Below are 19,575 nucleotides of genomic sequence, written 5' to 3'. Positions count from 1 at the left end.
GTTTATGACTGTTTACAGTAACAAGGGACACTAGAGACAAAAGGTGGGATGGTGTTAGTCAGTCCTTGTGCGCCCTATGACAACCGAGGCCAGGTCCCATGGGGGGCGAGGTTTTTATCGCGCAGATTTGTACTGGGGGGAACATGACACGGCCGATTCGCGATTAGCAGCCAGTAACAAAAAGGCCCGAGTTTGTTTTATCAGACCAATTTTGTAGAGGCGGAACCCGGCACCGGACCGGGGTTAGAAAGATTCAGACTCGTCGACTCAGATTCATTCCATATATAATTGCATCTTTTCATTCCCCCAGATTTCCCCATCTTGTTGCTTTTTTCTTCCTTGGCTCAAGAGAAAAAATGGCTGCACCATCGATAGACGCCGAAAAGGCCGTCCCGGCTCAGACTGTTCCTCCTCAAGTCGACCATGATGATCACAGCGACACAGAGAGCATCAAGGCGGCGGCCCTCTTCCATAAAGCTCTCCGTATGGGAAGAGTGGAAGAGAAGGGTATCCAGCCTATTCCCATCGAGGAGAGAACTGTGACGCGATTTTACAACATCTTTACTGTGTGGTGTTCCATCAACTCGAATATCCTAGGGTGAGTCAAACTTTTCTCTCACTAAAAACGACTGAGACTAATGGGTGTAGAATCACATTTGGCATGCTTGGTCCTTTGGCTTATGGCCTGAGTTTGAGAGATTCTTCTCTAGTTATTCTCTTCTTTTGCATGTTTTCTACTATTGCGCCAGCGTATCTCGCCACTTTTGGACCAAAGACGGGAATGAGGCAGATGATCCAAGCGCGATACAGCTTCGGGTGAGAAATCTCGTCGTACAAACACCAGTCTCAGCATTACTAACAGGTTCAGTCGCTACCTCGTCTCAATCCCTGTTCTACTCAACCTCGCCACTTTAACCGGCTTCATCGTAATCATCTACGTCGTCGGCGGCCAATGTCTCTCAGCAGTCTCAGGCGGCAGTCTATCCCCCGACGTAGGAATCGTCATAATCGGTCTCCTCTCACTCTTCATCTCCTTCTGCGGATTCAAGGTGTTACACTACTACGAGACATACGCCTTCATCCCCGCCATCATCGCCATCACCATCGCCACGGGATGCGGAGGCTCGCAGCTCATGAAGCAGGCTGCTCCAGCTGCGGCACCTACTGCTGCAGCTGTTTTGAGCTTTGGCATGATTGTTGCGAGCTACATGATTCCTTGGGCGGCTATTGCGAGTGATTTGACGACTTATTTCGATCCCAAGGTTCCTTCGTGGAGGGTTTTTACGTACAGTTACTTTGGCCTCCTTACGCCTACGATTCTCCTCATGACTCTGGGCGCTGCCATTGCTGGTGCTCTTCCTAATGTTCCTGAGTGGGAAAAGGCTTATGGTGAGACGCTTGTCGGTGGTGTTCTAGCAGCCATGCTTTCAAGCGCAGGCGGCTTTGGAAAGTTCGTCGTCGTCATCCTCTCCCTCACGCTCCTCGGCAACACAGGAGGAACCATGTACGCCATCACGCTCAACTTCCAGACTCTCATCCCTGGTCTGATCAAGATCCCCCGATACGCCTTCGCCATTGTGGTCACTGTCATCGTGATCCCAGTAGCCCTCCGAGCCCAACGAGACTTTTTCGTCAACCTTGAAAACTTTGTCGCCCTCATCGGATACTGGTCGGCCTCCTTTATCGGCATCGTCACCGTGGAACACCTCGTCTTCCGTCGTGGGCGCTACGAAACCTACGACCACGCCATCTGGAACGTCGCCTCCCAACTTCCTCTCGGAGTAGCAGCCCTTGCAGCAGGCGTCATTTGCTACGGCCTCGTGGTACCGTGTATGGCGCAGGTGTGGTGGACGGGACCCATCGCCAAGACGACGGGAGACATTGGCTTCGAGATTGCATTTGTGCTGAGCTCGTTGTTCTACATTCCCTTCCGATATGTCGAGAAGAAGATGACGGGGAGGTGATGAGTATAACCCCAGGCTTCAACGCCAGGAGTGAAAAGTTGTGTTATGCCTTTATGAGCGACGGCCCAGGATAAAGACAGATAGATAATAGACAAAAGTACAGACTTGACCATGAGGTGCTAAGTGATGACAATTCTGTAGGTGACCAAGCGGCGAGTATCATGGACTACTGCGACTACCACGCAAGTGAGGTCTAGGCGATGGAGTCCTCCAACTCTCGGGTTCTTATTTCGTGTGATATGTATATGCTTGCGGAGGTTCAGTCAGAGAGAATTGAGTCATCAGTCGTCGCTTATCTCGCTCGGCTCTTGAGTAGCAGCAATGCCATGTAGAATGGACAAGTTGACAGATAAATATCCAGGCCTATCATGATCTACACCGCAAAAGAACTAGTCCTCGAGAGATCCCCTCATCTCCATCACATCATGCTCATGCCCGTTTCTTAACAGTCATCATCATACCACCTCTAGGCTTCGCCTCCAACCCCAACTCCTGAAACACAATATCCCCATAAACCGTATCCAAATCCGTATACGTCATCTTGGGTTTATCATTAGGCTTCAATCCAGCACACTCAAACGAGTAATCCCGAACAGTCATGACGAGAATGACCTTGAGCTCGTTGGCAGCCAGGTTCTGGCCTAGACACGCTCGAGGACCACGACCGAATGTCCTAAAGTACGATCGAGGAATCTCTTCGGGACCGAGCCATCGCTCTGGTCTGAATACCGTTGGGTCAGGGAAGAAGCGCGTGTTGTAGTGGACATCATGACCCTGCGTCGAAACGGCAACGCCATGATCAACAGGTAGATCACGACCCTTGTACGTGACCTTTGCCCCTGGAGGACCTTCGCGAACGCCGTAGCCGACGGGAAACATTCGGAGGGTTTCTTTGATGACGGCGTCGGTGTAGGGGAGCTTTTGGAGGAGCTCGGGTGTTTCGACCATGGTTTGGGTGGATACTTCGGTGTCGGGGCCGAGTTGCTCGATGTGTTCTTGGAGCATCTTTTCTACGACGTGGGGGGATTTGGAGAGGAGCATGTACATGTACTATATAATGTTAGATGGTGAGGGTAGAAAGGGGGTTTTACTTACGCATAGGGTATCGGTTGTTGTTCCGTGGCCTCCAACAAGCAACGCCTTGATACTGATACAACATTAGCACAGTCACACCCAACGTGTTCATGAGACTCACTTGGCCAACAGCAAATTAACATCAGCCTTGGAAAGCTTAGCATTCGCCTTGGTCATCCCCTCCTGATCCACATGCTCCCTCAACATGAGATCCAGAATACTATTCGGATCCTTTCTCGAAGGAACAATCTTTTCATTCACCAACAGCTCAAACCTCTCGTGGATCTTGCTCAGAATAGAAGGATGCAGTCGTCCGAGCACCTGTCTCCTCCTCCACCACCGTTTAATCTGCTCAACGGGGTTATAAGCGATAGTAATGTCCGATTGGCCTTCGACGAGGAGGATGAGTTCGCGTAGGTCTTCGAGATCTTGGCTTCCTGTCGTTTGCGCGTGGAGAGGAAAGTTAAAGACAATTCGAGCGATAACATCAAAGATGAGTCTTGCTGAGACATGTTCCATGGAAAACACCTCGCCCGTTTGAGCAAGCTTATCCAGATTCTTCCGAAACTGAACACACTCATCGACAAAAACATCCGTTAAATGTCGAATATGCGTCCACGAAAAAGCTGGGTTCATAGCATTGTGCAACCTCTTCCACAGTGCCCCATTCGCACCTCCAATACTTCCCCGCCCAATCATGGGAGATAAGAAATCTTCAGCCATGGGGTGATGAGGAAGAATCTTGCGGACGGTGATTTGATCGAGAAGATCCGGATCGGTAATGAGACAGCTTCCAGGGCCGACGGGCCAAAGGTCGACATAAAAGATGCCATCAAGATTATACCGACGTGCCATTTCGGTAAAGTACAGCTGAGGGTGACAGTTTGGCGGCACGAGGGCCGACATTTCGCCCATGACTTTGAGATGGCCGAAGAGCCAGCTATGAGGGGGTCCTGGCTATTCAGATGTCAGCTTGTCTCTGGGGTAAGATTAGGATAAACTCACCAAGTTTCGGTAAAAACGACGCTGTCGATATCCCTTGTATATAACATTAAGTACAAGAGCTACTGTTAGTGTCCAAGCAGAGACAAAAACAGGTCTCTGCACGGCATACGCCGTCAACTTGTCGAGAAGATCCATGGTGAGCAAACCGTCTCTGCAGGAGCAGAAACAACAAGATGACGACAAATTCACAAGGAGCTCAGACATTGCTTATATACACCGCAATCAGCATTGGCGTCTCCCCCCCTTGGCGGTTAAAGTCGAGCAGCGCCCGTCAGCCCTAGGGGCGGCAATTGACCAACCACAAAAGGCCAATTCATCATGACCCATGAAAAGTGTAAGGATTGACAGTAAGCAGGCGGAATCTGAAGCAAGGAAATGTGTCTAAGCGATGGAGGTCGGCTATTGGCGAAGCTGACGTCTTTGGTCGCGACATTTCACCAGGTAGGGATCAATCTGAGGACTTTCGTAAGATATTTACCAAAGCGGAGCTAGAAGGATGCTGTTGATGTTGAGAACCCTTGTAAGCTTGTAAGCGAGTTTGGAAACAGTGATGAGAAGCAGGAGGACGTTGGGTTCGGAGACCGCGGAGAGATGCCAAGATTAGACACGTCAACTCGAGTCTCTTGGGCATTCCTCCAATTCTTCATTTGTAGATCCATTCTCATGTCATCCGTTGAATAGCATAAATGACCCCATTGCCTCCGTGTGTTGCCGGGTATGGGACACTTTGCAAGATGTTCTACACGTTTGTCGTTGGCAGTAATTATGTTGGATAAAGCTGCAAATTCACCAGCACATCAAGAATCTCAATTGATAAGTCATTGCATTCATTAAATAAGAGTTAAACTCTCCAGAATACAGTCTAGGTTACATCGTAACTCATCCAAAACATACATCTATAACGACAGTCATTACGCGAAGACAAATAACACCCTCATATTTCTCTCTCCCAAATTAACCCATCTAAGCAAGCATCAGGGCAGCTCCGACAACAGCAGCACCAACACCATAAGGTGCAAGACCGGCAGCAGCGTTGGTCTCATCTGGGCTGGAAGAGTCGTTGGTGGCAGAAGCGCTGTTGTCATCGCTGTTGTCATTGTTGTTGCTGGTGGCTGTCGCGGCGCTGTCGGTTCCGCGGGCTGCGCTGCCGCCAGTGATGGTGGTGGTGAGCTGGCTTGCGTCTGTGGGGCGGGTGGCATCGACGGTGATGCTGGCGACGATGCCTGAGGCCGAGGAGGCTACGTAGCTGGTGGAGGAGAAGCCGCAGGTGTAGAGGATATCGTCAATGTCTAGCAGCATGTTAGTAGTGTTCATACAGAAGAACAGCAGTAAACTCACCCTCCATGTGATCACGCTGGTCATCATCATCATCGTCATCATCATCATCCCGCCAGTTCTGGCGAATGCAGTCGGCGCAGAGAGCAGCGACGCGACCGACGTCAAAAGAGTCGTTTGTGCAGACACACTGAGCCTCGAGGCGATCCTCCACGCGGTCTTGGTCGCCGCGGAGGTCGGTGTCGCACTTGCGGGTCAGCTCGACGATGGGGTCGCAGATGGCATCGCAGGCCCTGGGGATGTCGTCCCGGTCGAGGCTGACGTCGGCGTGGGCGAGGTAGAGGAGGGGAGCAAGAGCGAGGGCGATGTTGGTGTACATGATGGCGGTTGGAGTGAAGATTTGTGGTGTTGGTGATGTTGTTGCTGTGAGTTACTGTGAAGAGCTGTTGAATGATGATGTGAACAATCTCAGGGGACCCAGATTATTTATACTCGATCAAAGCCAAGCCAATATCCTTTGACTCTCGGCTTGTAATGCAATGCAATCTCAACCTCTTCCCTGCCTTGTCTCGTCTTGGCCCGAGACGGGATCCTCGCAGCCGACGATCCCTCAACAGCCGAAGCCACAGCAGCTGCTGTACACTCACTCAAACTCTTGGCACAAAGATCCTTCTTCCACCCAAGCCACGGCAGTTTCGTAATCGTGGCCAGCGCTTTTGAGCTGCGGAGGCGGAGTTTGTCTTGGCAAGCGTCATGATGGTGATATGCAGGCCTTTCTCTGGACGAGCTTTTAGTTTGCTTCTCCACAGAAGGTTTCCTGCGTTTCCATGCAGGGAAAATCTTGACTTGTTTTGACGTCAAACCCCCAGGGATCAAGGGTAGTACCCATGGGGATGAGAGATTACGGCCCGTAATGCTCAGCTTGCAAGGCTTTTGCTGCCTTACCCGGGTGACATACCGGGCCCGTCAAACAAGCATGATTCCGAGGTGCCGAAACAAGGGAAAGAAGATTGTCACTGCCAAGACTTTAACAAGCATACGTAAGTGTCTGTGGCACTTTTGATCCTTTTCAAGCGCCAAGAAACAGTAACCAGCAGTGCCAACAGAAAACAATTGGAGATCGCCCAAAGGCCACGCAACCAACCCCCAGCCCAAGACAAGGTTGGGTTATGCTTGTTTTTAGCTCCCCTCTCTTTTCCCAGTCACGCGGCCAAAGAAATAATAAGTGAGATGCTGGAGGATAAAGAGAATTACCTAACTCTTTATGAATATTAGTAACTAATTTATTATAAAAATGTTATTAAATAATATAATAATTAGATAACTTTTATATAATTTATTATAATTTATTAAAAATATTTAGAGGAGACTTAATTATTATACTCATCCTGATGTCTCGTTTTTTCCTTGACCTAGGTATGTGGCTGCTCGCGTGAGGACTTGCCAAGTTGAGCCAAGCTAATTCCCCAGCCAGTCCATGCACAAGAATTACCCACGCGGGATTAATCAAGCATTTTGACGCGCTGTTTCAAGAGATGCAGGCCAAGAAAGTTTCTAGAGCAGAGCCTCGATAGCCACGCGTTTTTCTCCTCTGACCTGTTTCTATCTTTAGAACAAATCTTCTCTTTCATCGACGAGTATGGTTCATGAGCGGTGAAAAGAAGTCCTCGTGGTTCGTCCACTGCCAGCGCATCATGTTGGGGCTGCAGGTTTAGAATGTTTCACCACGCCGACGACGCGTAAAATCAGCGAGGTTGTTTCGACGATCAAAAATGGTTTTGAACGGGTTGAGCCTAACCTTGAGATCGAGTGTAACTCTGAGTGTAACTCAACATAGCCTCATGGTTCACAGAGTACACGACGTTCGGAGGGGAGCCATGTTGTGTGTTATCGCCCACAGGTGGTACATTACTCAGCTGACTCACTGTTTCTCATGGCGCAAGCAATGGGCAGGTCCTTGTGTTTGAGATTCATCCCGACACAGCTAACAGGCTCGTCCATGTCATTTGCTTCCTTTTTATGGCATTTGTTTGCCATCCGTCATTCGCTTGATCTTTTTGCTTGCTACGGCTTCTTTCGACATTATATGTGTTTGTCTTTTGTAGTGCAGCTACCTTTCATGAGCAATTAATGCCGTAACAGGCATCAACCCCAACCTGTGACAGGGCGGCGTTGTGGTACAGTGGGTTGACGATAGCTTCAGTCGGGTGTAAGAGGGACAGAACCGAATGATAATGAGCAGATTGCTCCGCCCAGAATGACATTCTCTCTGGATTAGATACGAATTAAGTGCCATCTCCTCCGCAATCCTCGTCTATACTTCAACCCCGTCATTGACCATCTACTCTATGCCTCTGCCTTTGCCTCCTTCTCCATCTCAACAAACCCCAAACCCTCAGGCAAAGCCCTCCCATTAAGCTTGTCCACAGGAAACGGCGTAATGTCACCCGTCGGGACATACCCACGCCTCATGTACCACGCAATAAGCTCCTTGCGCAACGTGAGCGCATCGAGCCCCAACTTCTGGACACCCCAAGTCCTCTGGCAGTATCCCTCGGCATATTCAAGAACCTGTCGACCAATTCCTCCTCGGTGTAGAGTCTGGTCCACGGCGAGGTAGAAGAGCCTTGCCAAGTCGTCGTTGCGGTGGAATACGCCAACCGTTCCTGCTAGGGCGCCGTTGTCGTCAAAGGCCATGATCATCTCGCTGTCGGGAGACGTGATCTTGGGCAGGATCTCATCGACACCGATACAGAAATTTGCTGCGAGCTCTGCATCTCCCACCCAATCCTTCCTGCTGTCCTCAGCGCGGAATGCAGCTTGAATCAGCTGCTGGAGCTGCGGGGCATCGTCTGGTGTTGCGATGCGAAATTGGAGGTTGGTCATTTTGGGCGAGTCTGTAGTAGCTTCCTTGATTGGCCCTTTGTTGTCATGTAAGTTATCAGTTGTCGGTTACCGTACATTAAAATTGCACTGCGATTTTAACCCGCCCCCAGCGGAGAGCGCTTGATTCGCAGTTGACCTCACAGTCTCTGATTGAGGGATCAGAGGTTGCTGATTTGGGCTTGAGAATCGGCAAAGTATAGGGTAACTTGTGGCTTGGGAGATTTGAGATGTCATCATGAAATGAGTTGCGATCACTCCTTATATATTTGAAGAACGACATATCGTCTGACTTGCGGAGCTTGTTGATGGATGAACAGGGTCAACTCAAGGGCGCGCCATAAGAGCAGCAGGGGTTCATCTGTCGGCGCTTATTCCCGGCATGCAATTAATTAATTCCTGTCATCTGTTGACGCTATAACTTCGCTGTGTTCGTGCCATCAAAGCAGATCTACTACATCCATAAGGTACTTCCAACTGGTCAATAGGTACACAGCTTGGTGGTCGATGCGTGGCAGAGGGCGCGCCGAGCCTTCTCTTCACAGGTTGTCAAAACTAGTCCTCATAATCCTTACAATCAACGTGCCAAATGGGGCTCCGTAAGATGAATGCCCTTCCGAGACCACTGCAAACTCAACACCTGCTCTTTCGTCGGCCAACAATCTTCATTCCTGGAGGTTTGCGGTCCAAGCATGTTTCCCTTGCCATGGTATCAATACCCGGCTGTCGCGATTTGAACCACCCAGGTTGGAGTTGCTTTCGAGTCCGTTAGGTTCTATCTTGTTGCTGACAGCTTTGAAGCTTCCAAATTGGTCATCTCAATCAGGGCCTACTGAGGCCACTTCTTTCTTGAAGGCCTCACTTGCACTGCAATTTTAACCCACGCCAAGCTCCTTCATCAGCTGCAGGGTGCTTCCACTGTGCCCAATAGAACATCATTTGCGTAGGTAGTCACCACCTGCACGCTATTTCACTGCATTCTTAACCCAACCCGGGCAGTTGATCGCCTCTGTTGATGCTCCTGGTCCGCAGCATGCGGTGGTCAACACCCATCATAGTGTTTAGCGAGGCAGACGATCTTCAACATTAGCAAAATGGGTTACTTTATCCCTCGCCGAGTATCTTCGGCTACGAGTTGTTCTATTATGTCTATGCTACGGGCGGATGTCAACGCCCTGGTTGCAGTTTGTTCACTTGCACCGTTCCACACCATTTGTACAGTACCTACAGTACCTACAGTGATTGGGTTGGTAAAGAAAAGGGTTAGGCGGTGAGACGTTTTCACTGCGATTTTAACCCACGCCGAGATAGGTTCCCTCGCAGCCCATCATCGTCTTCTTTTATCCATTTTTGCGTTGTGATCCCCCAGGCTCACGTTGCGATTTTCTCCTAGCCGCCTGGATTGGAGTTCCATTAACCCACGGGGAGCTCTAAGCTATCTTGTTCTAATTAGCCCTTGCGTGGAATGGAAGCAACCCATGGCAGCGAGGTTGGGGTTCCTCTATAGTGGATAAGTTGCCCGCCTTGAGTCTCCTCCTGTCACAACCTCATACCCCCCACAAAGTTCTTCACTGCATTTTTAACCCACCCTGAGCAGTGACACCCCTCCATCCGTTCTCACAACCATGTGGTAGTCGACATCGGTTATGGACTCCAACCAAGGTGGACACTTTCCGATATTAGCAAAGGAAGGTTTGCTTAACCTCACGTCGGGCTCTTTCCGCTGCATGTTGTCCTATTGCGTCTACACCACAAAGATATGTGAACGCCCTGGTTGGAATTTGTCCACTTCCATGGACTGCCCTATCCTCCAGTACAGTATCATCAGTGCCTACAGTGAGTGAGTGGGTGGGTAGGATCCCGCCCCGATCGCGAGTCTTTTATGTGACCACGCGGTGACTTACCTACCACACCTTTTTGCCTGCAATTTTAGCACACGCCGAGCTCTTTGGTTGCATCAACCACCCGGCGATATTCGTTCTCAACAGCGCACGACGATGACCAGAACCATCTTTTTATAGAGGGAATAGATGGAAGTAATGCCAAGCGAGTTCTCAGCATGTGTTCTGCTGAGGGCGGACTATCCATGGTAAAGCGGTTCCATATCCGTATCATATCCTCTCAATGCTTTGTTATCGTACACAAATAGAGGGTATGATCTCAAGCTGCTACGGCCCATCTATCTGAAATAAACCGTTCTTGATAGGATTCTTCTTGCTATACATTCATCGTGGTGAGAGGACACGGTGGTGGCGGGCAGCAGGGCGTTACTTCATTTGCACCGCAGTTTTAAGTCATGGAGAGTTTACCTGTAATGATGCCCCACGATGTGGCCGGACATTTTGTACGGCCGCAATTGCACTGCAATTTTAACCCGCCCCGGGCAGACACCCACCTGGTTCAAGGAAAACGAGACACGAGGTTAGTCTATTCTCCCCTAAGTGTAATCAATAAAAATATAATAAAAATATAAAATTTTTTCTAGATTATTGTATTATTTTATAATATTTATAGAAAATTATTTACTAAATCTTAGATGAGTTAGGTAATACTCTCTACCGTTCCGGTGTCTCGTTTACTTCTTGACCAGTAGCACTCCATTGAGAATCAACATCACATCTCCAACCAGAGCACAACAGATCTGACATTGGTAATCTGTGTCCCTAAGCCAAGCGAATTGAGTTGCAAAGCCACCGCCAGAATCACCAACACAATGTCGCACCTACCGTAGCGTCGACTCAATTCCTGCTGCGCCTCCTATCGCAAAACGTCGATCATGGCTGAGAATAGCTTCACCCAGCGCCCTGACTCACGTTCTGCATCGCCCGTGCAATAACCGCGCCGCAAGACCGACCCGGAGACCCCGTGCTTCCTTTCTCACGCCATGCATACCTTCAGTCTTAGCGCCTCTCACTGTGCCGCACTGTAACGTATCACCACACTGTGCAATCTATCCCCCCATCTCCCTATAAAACCATCAACCTCATCCCTCCAATCCTCCTCTCCTCTCTCCTCCACAACCTCAACTGGACCGATCTCAAGTCGTCGTCCTCCCCCCCTTCTTCCTCCTTCAGCCCTAACCGGCCTCTCTGCAGACGTAGGGGAGGCCGCCGCCCCCTTAACTTGAACCAATGGCAGCAAGCGCTTCATCAGCCTGCTGCGCCCGCAAGAACGGCATGCCATTCTGGCAGCCTCAGCAATGGGACGCCGACGGATTGCCATAGTACCAGCGACTTCTGCTTCGAGCCCAGCGGAGGACTTCTGGACTTGCTTCCCGAACAATACGACACCTACGACTTTGCAAACTTGGATACCGACGCTATTTATCAGAGCTTGGATTGGGATACTTCTGTTGGAGGGGTTATTGGCGGTGCTGTGTTGCCCGATATGAACACTCAGGATCTTGGCACTGGGGAGGATTTCCTCTCGCAAGAGCCGCCTCTCATCAACATCAACACTCTGCAACAACAACCTACATCATCACCGCCCATTGCTCCCCCAACAACATCAACAAGCAACAACAAATCCCCCTCCATCCCAGGAACATCCACCTTCTCTCTCCACCCTTCCCCAGCCGCCTCCTCCTCTTCCGGCTCTTCATCCTCCCACAAGCGCAAGTCCTCACCCGAGGACGAGTCCGCTTCCGTGGCCCTCAAGCGCCAACGCAACACCCTCGCGGCTCGCAAGTACCGTCAGAAGCGCCTCGATCGCATCTCAGAGCTTGAGGCCGCGCTAGCCGCTATGACAAGCGAGAGGGATGACATGCGTCTGCGACTGGCTCGCAGTGAGGCTCAAGCGGATGCTCTAAGGGAGATGTTGAACAGCAAGAAGTAAACAAAGTCTACGTCAGTCGAATCTCGGGAAAATGGTTTGGAAAAGCCTCCCTTTGAAGAAAAGTCACAAGCGAATGGGGTACTATCGGTGGTTTAATCTGTCGGCTTCCGGCGTTGAGGTTACTAGAGGGCATACAATTGCGGATTAGCAAACGGACAACTTTTCCTTTCCTTATGTAGTTCAAACATGAAATATTTCTCTGGAAGCAAGACTCGGGCCAATCGTGATGAAAAGATATGTGTTGCAGCGTGTGGTTGGAGTCCATCTCCTTGCTTACGCGGGGACGTAGACCAATTATGATGAGTCTCTTACTATACTTAGCAAATTGAGATGAGAGATTAACCTATTCTTATATTATTTTTATAGGTTCTTAGATAGTGCTTTAATAATAGGGACGAGTACGCGTACAGTCTGGTAGTCCCCGCGCAAGCAAGGAGATGAATAAATGGATATCAGGTTGTGAGGAGGCTCATGCGACTCATGGGCTGATGTCATCGAGTTCCGTTTCTCTCTTCATGAATACGGGGATAGGCACATATAAAAAGATCGATTACTTACATTAACCTGAGTTGATTCTATCACGAATCCCTTGATTCCCTCTATTGAAGGCATCACCATCAGTCGCTCAGTCTACACTTATACACTCCCATTCCACGATTTCTTCTATCGTATCGTCCTTCCTTCTTCCATTCTGCCGTTCTGCCGTACCCCTCATCACCAAAACTCACGTATTTGTACCCGAATGCAACGCTCATGTCGACATGTTCTGAGCAATAATGATTCATTCTGATAGACTGTGATGTCCCTCCAGAATCTCCCCAGTGCATCTCCAACTCAAACACACAGTATGGGCCAGGCAAAGCGGGGAACCAAATGCAAGGTTTGATAAGACGACCCCTGACCTGCTCGTCAGTCGACCCCCTTTGACACGTCTTAGCCAATGGATAGGCTATGATAAGGTCATGGCTAGGATGGGGCTAGGATAAGGGTTATGGTTGGTTAGGACCATGGTTAGGATGAGTCTGTGATTGGTTCAAAGTGCAAAGGGGGTTGCCGGACAAGGAGGTCGGGGGGTCAGTGAATGCATGCATGTAACAAATCATTCTGATTCAGGATGAGCCAGAATGACTCATTTTTTGCATTGCCTAATCCGGGCAGCTCGCGGGCTAGGCGGGCAATGTCCGAATGAGGCGGGTTGAAGACGACGAGTATAACGATAGGGTTCCCCAGAAGCTTCATCATGGCACGTCCAAGTTGTGATATGAAAAGCAATGGGAATCTTTTCACTCTCTACAGAGTAATCTTGGCCGGTATGCTCACAAAGTCACACCACAGACCAACATTACATGCAATGAACCATCTACGAACATCCAGCGTGTTCGACCAAGTCTCTGCTAACGACGACCCCTTTGAGAGTCGGCAGCATAGGATCATGGGCCTACAGATCTTTCCCGAGAACGAACCATCACTTGATAAGAATGTTCACGACTCGAGCATCGCGTATGCAGAGAACAGCGACCCCTCACCGACTCCCTGACACGGAACCCCGCGACAACGTCAACGTCAACGTCAACGACCTGACTCGTCTCGCCCTCCAGGACACCCTCAACAACAACAATCATATCACAAGCAAGGCGAACCCGGGCCTGGATCGCCCCCATGAACAAAGAAACCGGAAAGTTATGGTTGTCCGTCAAGTCGACGAGTACCGCTGGCCACGCCCCGTCCTTTGCGTACTCAACATCCCGCCTTTTCCGAGCCAAGACTCTAAACAGAGGCAAGATTGGAATCATTTCCTGCTGCGGAATCCCCTCACAGAGTCCCCTCTTTTCGATCATCTCTTGTGACCTGAGGTGTGAGAGCGGTTGCGTCGAATGTCGGCCATCGACTCTGCTACAACCCTCCCGCTTCGAGACTCCACTGGCATCTTGCTGGGGTAGTAGAACTGCACTCGTAATCACGATGGCTTTGCCCTCCATGGCTTGTAAACCGTGTTTCGCCTTCGCTCCTCCCACGAACGCGGGCGTCACCACGAGGTTCATCTTGAGAATGCGGAAAGGGACCAGACCGCCATTGTGTTTCGAATCCCAGCCTAGAATATTCAGTACGCCACATGTCGTCATCTTTACTTACATCCATGTGTTACTGGCCCGGGAATGCCAGTCTACAGCTGCCAAAGATGCGACTGGCAACCTTCTTCAACGTGAATGCAACATACCCAAATGTCACTCACCAGGGTCTGGACAGTAGCATAGTAGAGTCCCCTCCAAAGGCATCCCCCACTCAAAGACGCGGCTCGAGACGCGGCTCGTCACGCGTCCCGCCTCTGTCGGATTCTCGTTCAACTCACCTTGCCGGCCCGTCCCTCGTCCCCATTCGCCAACTCTCCCACACCGTGATACGAGGCCGTTACGCCCGTCAAGGCTACAGCTTGCCTCGCGAGCCTGAAACCTGGCCCAAGACACACACCCACTAAGGTGTCACCTGCGCCGTAATCCACCAGCCAGATCCGGCGTGCTATTGGGCGTACTCACCTTGAGGCGTGGCTTGGGGCTCTGGAATCCTTTGTCGAGAGCTTATAACGAGACGAGGCTCCGTGAAGGAGCTGACCAACAAGGGAGGCGTGCTTGACCGGTCTTGTCATGGACTTGGAGGACCCCGTGAGACACTTTAGAACGCCTAGACTCGTAATCGTAACACAGACGTCTTGATGCCATAAGAGCTAGGTCATAGTCGCCGTGATATTCTGATGTCGCTCTTCAAAGGATCCTCGCATGATGTTTTGCAGATGCCAAAGCTCAGATGGCCGTCAAGAGCATGGGTCGCAACGATCTCGGCACCGTCGGCCCCTAGCACTCTGCCGGCAGCGAGATGACACGGCCGAAAGGATGAACAAGGGTCGTCTTCAGGGAACAAGACATGGCGGCCGTTGAGAGATCGTCGCAAGGGTCTCTGCAAGAAGCGGTGCGGTGCTGGACCCCGAGAACCCTGCTTCGTCAAGGGTTCAATATGTCATCACTCACCGGAGTTTTCTCGCCGGATGTTGTCTCCTTGCTGAGACAAACCACCACCACCTTGGCCCTGTTGCGGAGACATGTCAACGGGGCAAGGATATCGAAGCCGTAACGATGGATGGTGTGGTACAAGACTGATGACTCCGCCGGGTTTCCGGTCGGATGATGTGGGGCAGGGATCATGAGATTGCTCAGAGATGCTACTCTGTAGTCGGGGTCAAGAAATAAGTCGATCTCGCCAGGCGTGATGGTGTGGTGGCTAGTCTTGGGCATGTCGATTGAGTGGTGCTCAGGGCGATCGAGGCGCGCACGAGGGCGGGTGGTTCATGAGAGTGGGTGTCGCGCTGCTTAGCGCAATACTTGCCGAGCGCTTAATCCGGATCATGAAAGCCTGCCAAGTTGCCCAGGTTTGATCATGACTGTGGCTGGCGGTGACTCAAGCAGGAGAGAAGTGGAATAAGGATCAAAGACATCGCATGGGAAACCCAGGTTGGTGGAGAGGAGAGGGGCGGGTCGCATGTTCGACAAGACCGCCACATGGTAAAAGGCTGTGAAATCTGGGGACGGCAGCCAAGCCACTCGGCAGACCGATGCTCACCTGTACGGTGCGGCAACCAATAGCTAGTTCCAAGGCTGCGGAAGTAATGTATGCCGGCAAGCCTCAATGTTGGAACCATCAAAGATTCTCCCTGGAATGCCACTCCACGGTAGTGAGCAACACGAGAGAATAATAATCAGGGGGCAGGGAGACCCAACGAGGTCCAAGAGTCGTTAAAAGAAGGGTGTGGTGCAGTTGCGGGAGCGACGAATGAAGGATGGAGGCGTCGATGAAGTTGGATTGGTGGTGGTGGTGTTGGTGATCACCCGCCTGAGACAACCAAGGCTGATGGCTGATGGCTTGCCCAAGGCCGGCCCGTGGCGTTATGGGGCCAGAGAGTTGGAGAAGCGAGACGCACCGTTGGTCCTTTGACTGTTCATCACGACCATCTTGAGTGCTATGCTTCTTGAGGGGGTTCTCGTGCCTTGGCTTGTAAGACCGAGAAACTGGTCCAAGGATGGATGCAAGTCAAGATGACTGGCTAGATGCGCATTCAGTCTGCAAGGTCAAAACTCAACAGCCCTAGAAAGGCTGTCTTGGTTCACAAAAGCTGCGAACGCCTGCAAACGACAACACCTTGGGCATATTAGCTGAGGCTTCGTAGGTCAAGGGCTGAGCAGACAGGGTTGTCTGATGCAGGATGGAACCCGCGAGACAGAAGCTCACCACGATTGGTCTAGACAAATAGCGGATGGAACCGAGGAGGGTGTTGGGTAGAGATCGATATCAACCCTAGCTCACGGAGCCTGACCGGACGTTGATACCTGCAGAGCAACATCCCCGACCGGGTAGGAGACGGCGGAGACAGCGGCATCGCGGGATCCCTTCGCGGAGAGTGGAGATGAGCAAGGCTCGGGATGGAACGAAACGAGCCCGAGGGAGGCTTTAGCGGAGACGATAATCAGGATCAGGCGTGCTGGTGTGAGAGCATGGGAGGTGTGGATGGAGGACCCCAAGATATGACGACAAGGACAGACGACGGTGGGAGAAGTCATGTGGTAAAGATCGTGATGAAGGACGACGCTGCTAAGATCCGGCTTCACCCGGACGCTGACAGAAGACGCATCATGCCCACACGCGTTTCCACCCAGAGAATGGCTGAAACGGGTATCCCGATTTAGTGGGTGTGAATGTGCCCACGCGTTTTGTATCGTGAGGAGACCAGAGTCCTACTCGTCGTCCTAGGCAGGGCATGGATATTGGATGGCGATGCGGTTGTTGGAGTTCAAGTTGCCTGCCCACGCCCGCCGCGGGGCTATTTCTGGCCCAAGGACCCACCTGGGCGCTCGGACCCCCGCTCTGTGAGGGGTTGTGGAAGCCCCCTGTAGACGCACTGGCCCTGGGCGTCTTTAGGGGACCATCAGCCACTAAGGGCGCTGGAAGGAGGCACTGATCGACTGGCTGTCAGTGATTGAGTTCCACTAAACCGCCGCGCCCCCAGGCCCGTCCATGCACTTCCCGATATGCACCTCACACTGCAACAAATACCTACATGCAGATGGGACGGGATGCAATCCGAGCAACTCAATCGCTCTCACAAACTTGCACATTCTTTGTCTTGTGTACAGGAGTGGAATGCTCAGTGTCCCACGCCCATGCGACTCTGTCAAGGGCCGCGCGACCTGAGGGACAGGGGTTGGTGCCAGGATGCATGCAGAATGTCGTCAGTCGATGTACGATAGTGAGCTGAGGTAACACCAACAACTGAAAACATGGGGATGGGAGACGGGGGCATATCACGGAATGGAGAAGCAAGGGTCTCTGGTTTCAGAGCGGAGATATTTCTCAAGCCGGGTTCTACGGATCTGGAGCGTTACGAGGCCACAGTAACACAAGCGAGCTCTTTAAGCGATAACATCACCAAGAAGGGATTCATCCGCAGCAAAAGCAAGCATCATCTTGGTCCAAGACATGTTACAAGCAACGACACGAGAGAGTGGTGCATCGCCACGGCAAGCTGCGCAAGCGCAACGCGTCGCAGTCCGAATCGAGCCGGCTCTGTCTAGTCTGGGCTGAGCAGCGACGGACAACTGACGGGCTATTGGGAGAAGACCTTGTGCGACCTTCTGTGGATGCATCCAAGGGCGCACATGGGCAGACGGGGGTCTGGTCCGGCCGAGTTGGGGATAGACGCAAACTTGCCTTGATTGTCGAGGCTGCAGTGAACGGTTGGTGGGCTTGGAGAGAGACGCATGTAAGACAGACAGGGGTCCGCTCCTTGGGGTCTGACAAGCTGAGTCGAGCCGGCATGCCTCCAAGGCCATATGATTCTAGATGGACTGGTCATGATGCATGGATATCTGGTTAGGGAGGCCACGGCATTTTACCACCGACTGATTAGATCGCGTCGAGACGACACGGCAGATGATTAGGGAGGATCTGCAATCGTCATTCTCGCGAAATACGGGAGGCTGTCCAAGATTGACACGCTCGGATCCTGAATATCCGTCTCTTGTAAGTGGATGACCAGCCGGGCCTGGCGCAGGTGGCGATGATCTCAACGACCCTGACCAGGAATACCTTACCCTCAGCTTCTTGACATTTTCCCAACGAGGAATAGTACATGCCCTCCAAAACGCCAAAAGAATGCACAACAACATCGGCATGTGGTTTGACGGTAGGTGCACGGCATCCCCGCCACCCAGATTCCAGAGCTGCGGATGCACGGGCGAGCCTGGATCTAGCCGCGGACCTCGACGCCATCCGGTCCCGAGCAAGTTAGAGCTTCACCGGCAAGCTGGGTTATGCGGGACGTCCCCCCTGGGGTCCGGAATGGTGGCATGGGCTGAAGTTTTGGCCTCCCAGATTTAAGTGGGCGAGCCTTGACGGCAGACAACCCCCGGACCGGCTGAGATGAGATCCACGAGTGTAGTCCAAGAAAATGCGATGCAACCCCCAGCGACGGCAGAGTGCATTCTATCAAATGCATCAGCTCTCCTCGACTGCATGTGTGACCTCGATATGGCCTGATTCCTCCATGGCTTGTCAGTCTGACGGTTGCTTTGGGACGAAGCCACAGCGGACGGGAGACCAGTCAGGAGAAGTTGAAAGAAATAACCTAGAAGTTTATTTCATGGCTTGCCCGTTTAATGTACAATATACAGATCGTACAGAGGCTGTACCTGTAAATCCAGATCCGCTCTGCATATTTGGGGGTTTCTCGTCCGCAGTTGGAGGCGTGAATAGGCAGAACGCCCACGAACCAGGGCCCTCTAGACTCCTGGACCCTGCTCTTCGTATCTATCCGTCCAACTGCCAAGAACTAGAGGAGAGGAGAATGAGAAACAAGAGGGGCTGTGAGGTTTCAAGACTCCCGGCCGGATGCCTACCTATGCTCCCCACGGTGGGCAAGTAGACGAATTTCAACACCACCATCACCATCGTCAACCCACCACTTCGCCTCTACACCCAACCATCCAACCATCGTGGACCAACAGACACACGGGAGAGGTTTCTCCTAGCCCGGGTAGTCACGCTCACTATTCTAGAGTTGACGGGAAGCTCTGCCTGCGATAGTCGTGTCTGACTCTGCCTAGCGGCTCTAAGCCAGGATGGAATAAAAGGTCCCTCTGCCCACTCATATCAGACGTTTTCATTTTCACCTTGTATGTGTGATGGTCTTTTAGTCGTTCGCTCCTCGACTCCTTCTTATCTTTTTTAAACGCCTACTACCGATGACGATCAGGTTCGGTCGCGTGCCAGACTTGACTACCACCCTCTCGAGGCTCAACTGCAACATCGTACTCTCACCTCATCCTGCTTATTATACCTGGAGTAGCATCCCGACGGATCCGCAATTTGATCTGCTTATTGATCATCACTCGCTCCCGGTCCTCTTCTTCCACGTTGAGCAAAGAGTTATTTCTCATATAAGCCGGTCTGGACGTTTGCGGATAACTTCGAGTCCAAATCTGTCTGTTGACTTGAA

The 19,575-nt window shown here is 51.5% G+C and overlaps 6 protein-coding genes across 6 annotated transcripts; 2 read left to right on the top strand and 4 right to left on the bottom strand.

Moving 5' to 3' along the window:
- Positions 1 to 356: 356 nt before the first annotated feature.
- Positions 357 to 1,964, top strand: NECHADRAFT_88224 (uncharacterized protein; the record flags this gene model as incomplete). The annotated part of the gene is made up of 3 exons (XM_003043580.1): positions 357 to 598; positions 649 to 816; positions 863 to 1,964. The coding sequence occupies 3 exons, from the start codon at positions 357 to 359 to the stop codon at positions 1,962 to 1,964; spliced, it is 1,512 nt and encodes a 503-aa protein (XP_003043626.1).
- A 429-nt stretch (positions 1,965 to 2,393) lies between these two features.
- NECHADRAFT_88223 (uncharacterized protein) lies at positions 2,394 to 4,178 on the bottom strand (the record flags this gene model as incomplete). The annotated part of the gene is made up of 4 exons (XM_003043462.1): positions 2,394 to 3,014; positions 3,060 to 3,111; positions 3,160 to 3,995; positions 4,044 to 4,178. The coding sequence occupies 4 exons, from the start codon at positions 4,176 to 4,178 to the stop codon at positions 2,394 to 2,396; spliced, it is 1,644 nt and encodes a 547-aa protein (XP_003043508.1).
- A 669-nt stretch (positions 4,179 to 4,847) lies between these two features.
- Positions 4,848 to 5,766, bottom strand: NECHADRAFT_64874 (uncharacterized protein). Its single transcript, XM_003043461.1, has 2 exons — positions 5,382 to 5,766; positions 4,848 to 5,332 (listed from the first exon to the last, which is right to left on the bottom strand). The coding sequence occupies exons 1-2, from the start codon at positions 5,695 to 5,697 to the stop codon at positions 5,007 to 5,009; spliced, it is 642 nt and encodes a 213-aa protein (XP_003043507.1). The 5' UTR covers positions 5,698 to 5,766; the 3' UTR covers positions 4,848 to 5,006.
- A 1,898-nt stretch (positions 5,767 to 7,664) lies between these two features.
- NECHADRAFT_54756 (uncharacterized protein) lies at positions 7,665 to 8,204 on the bottom strand (the record flags this gene model as incomplete). Its single annotated transcript, XM_003043460.1, has 1 exon — positions 7,665 to 8,204. One exon carries the CDS (start codon positions 8,202 to 8,204, stop codon positions 7,665 to 7,667), a length of 540 nt encoding a protein of 179 aa, XP_003043506.1.
- A 3,128-nt stretch (positions 8,205 to 11,332) lies between these two features.
- Positions 11,333 to 12,242, top strand: NECHADRAFT_102224 (uncharacterized protein; the record flags this gene model as incomplete). The annotated part of the gene is made up of 2 exons (XM_003043579.1): positions 11,333 to 11,424; positions 11,534 to 12,242. The coding sequence occupies 2 exons, from the start codon at positions 11,333 to 11,335 to the stop codon at positions 12,033 to 12,035; spliced, it is 594 nt and encodes a 197-aa protein (XP_003043625.1). The 3' UTR covers positions 12,036 to 12,242.
- A 1,083-nt stretch (positions 12,243 to 13,325) lies between these two features.
- On the bottom strand, positions 13,326 to 15,322 carry NECHADRAFT_88219 (uncharacterized protein; the record flags this gene model as incomplete). Its single annotated transcript, XM_003043459.1, has 7 exons — positions 13,326 to 13,442; positions 13,562 to 14,127; positions 14,169 to 14,199; positions 14,254 to 14,274; positions 14,386 to 14,479; positions 14,570 to 14,757; positions 15,059 to 15,322. The coding sequence occupies 7 exons, from the start codon at positions 15,320 to 15,322 to the stop codon at positions 13,326 to 13,328; spliced, it is 1,281 nt and encodes a 426-aa protein (XP_003043505.1).
- Between the last annotated feature and the right edge of the window lie 4,253 nt (positions 15,323 to 19,575).

Source organism: Fusarium vanettenii (assembly GCF_000151355.1).
Source record: "Fusarium vanettenii 77-13-4 chromosome 13 genomic scaffold NECHAsca_28_chr13_5_0, whole genome shotgun sequence".
Classification (NCBI taxonomy): domain Eukaryota; kingdom Fungi; phylum Ascomycota; class Sordariomycetes; order Hypocreales; family Nectriaceae; genus Fusarium; species Fusarium vanettenii.
Note: the sequence above shows the minus strand (reverse complement) of the source record. Positions and strands in the feature narration are given on the sequence as shown.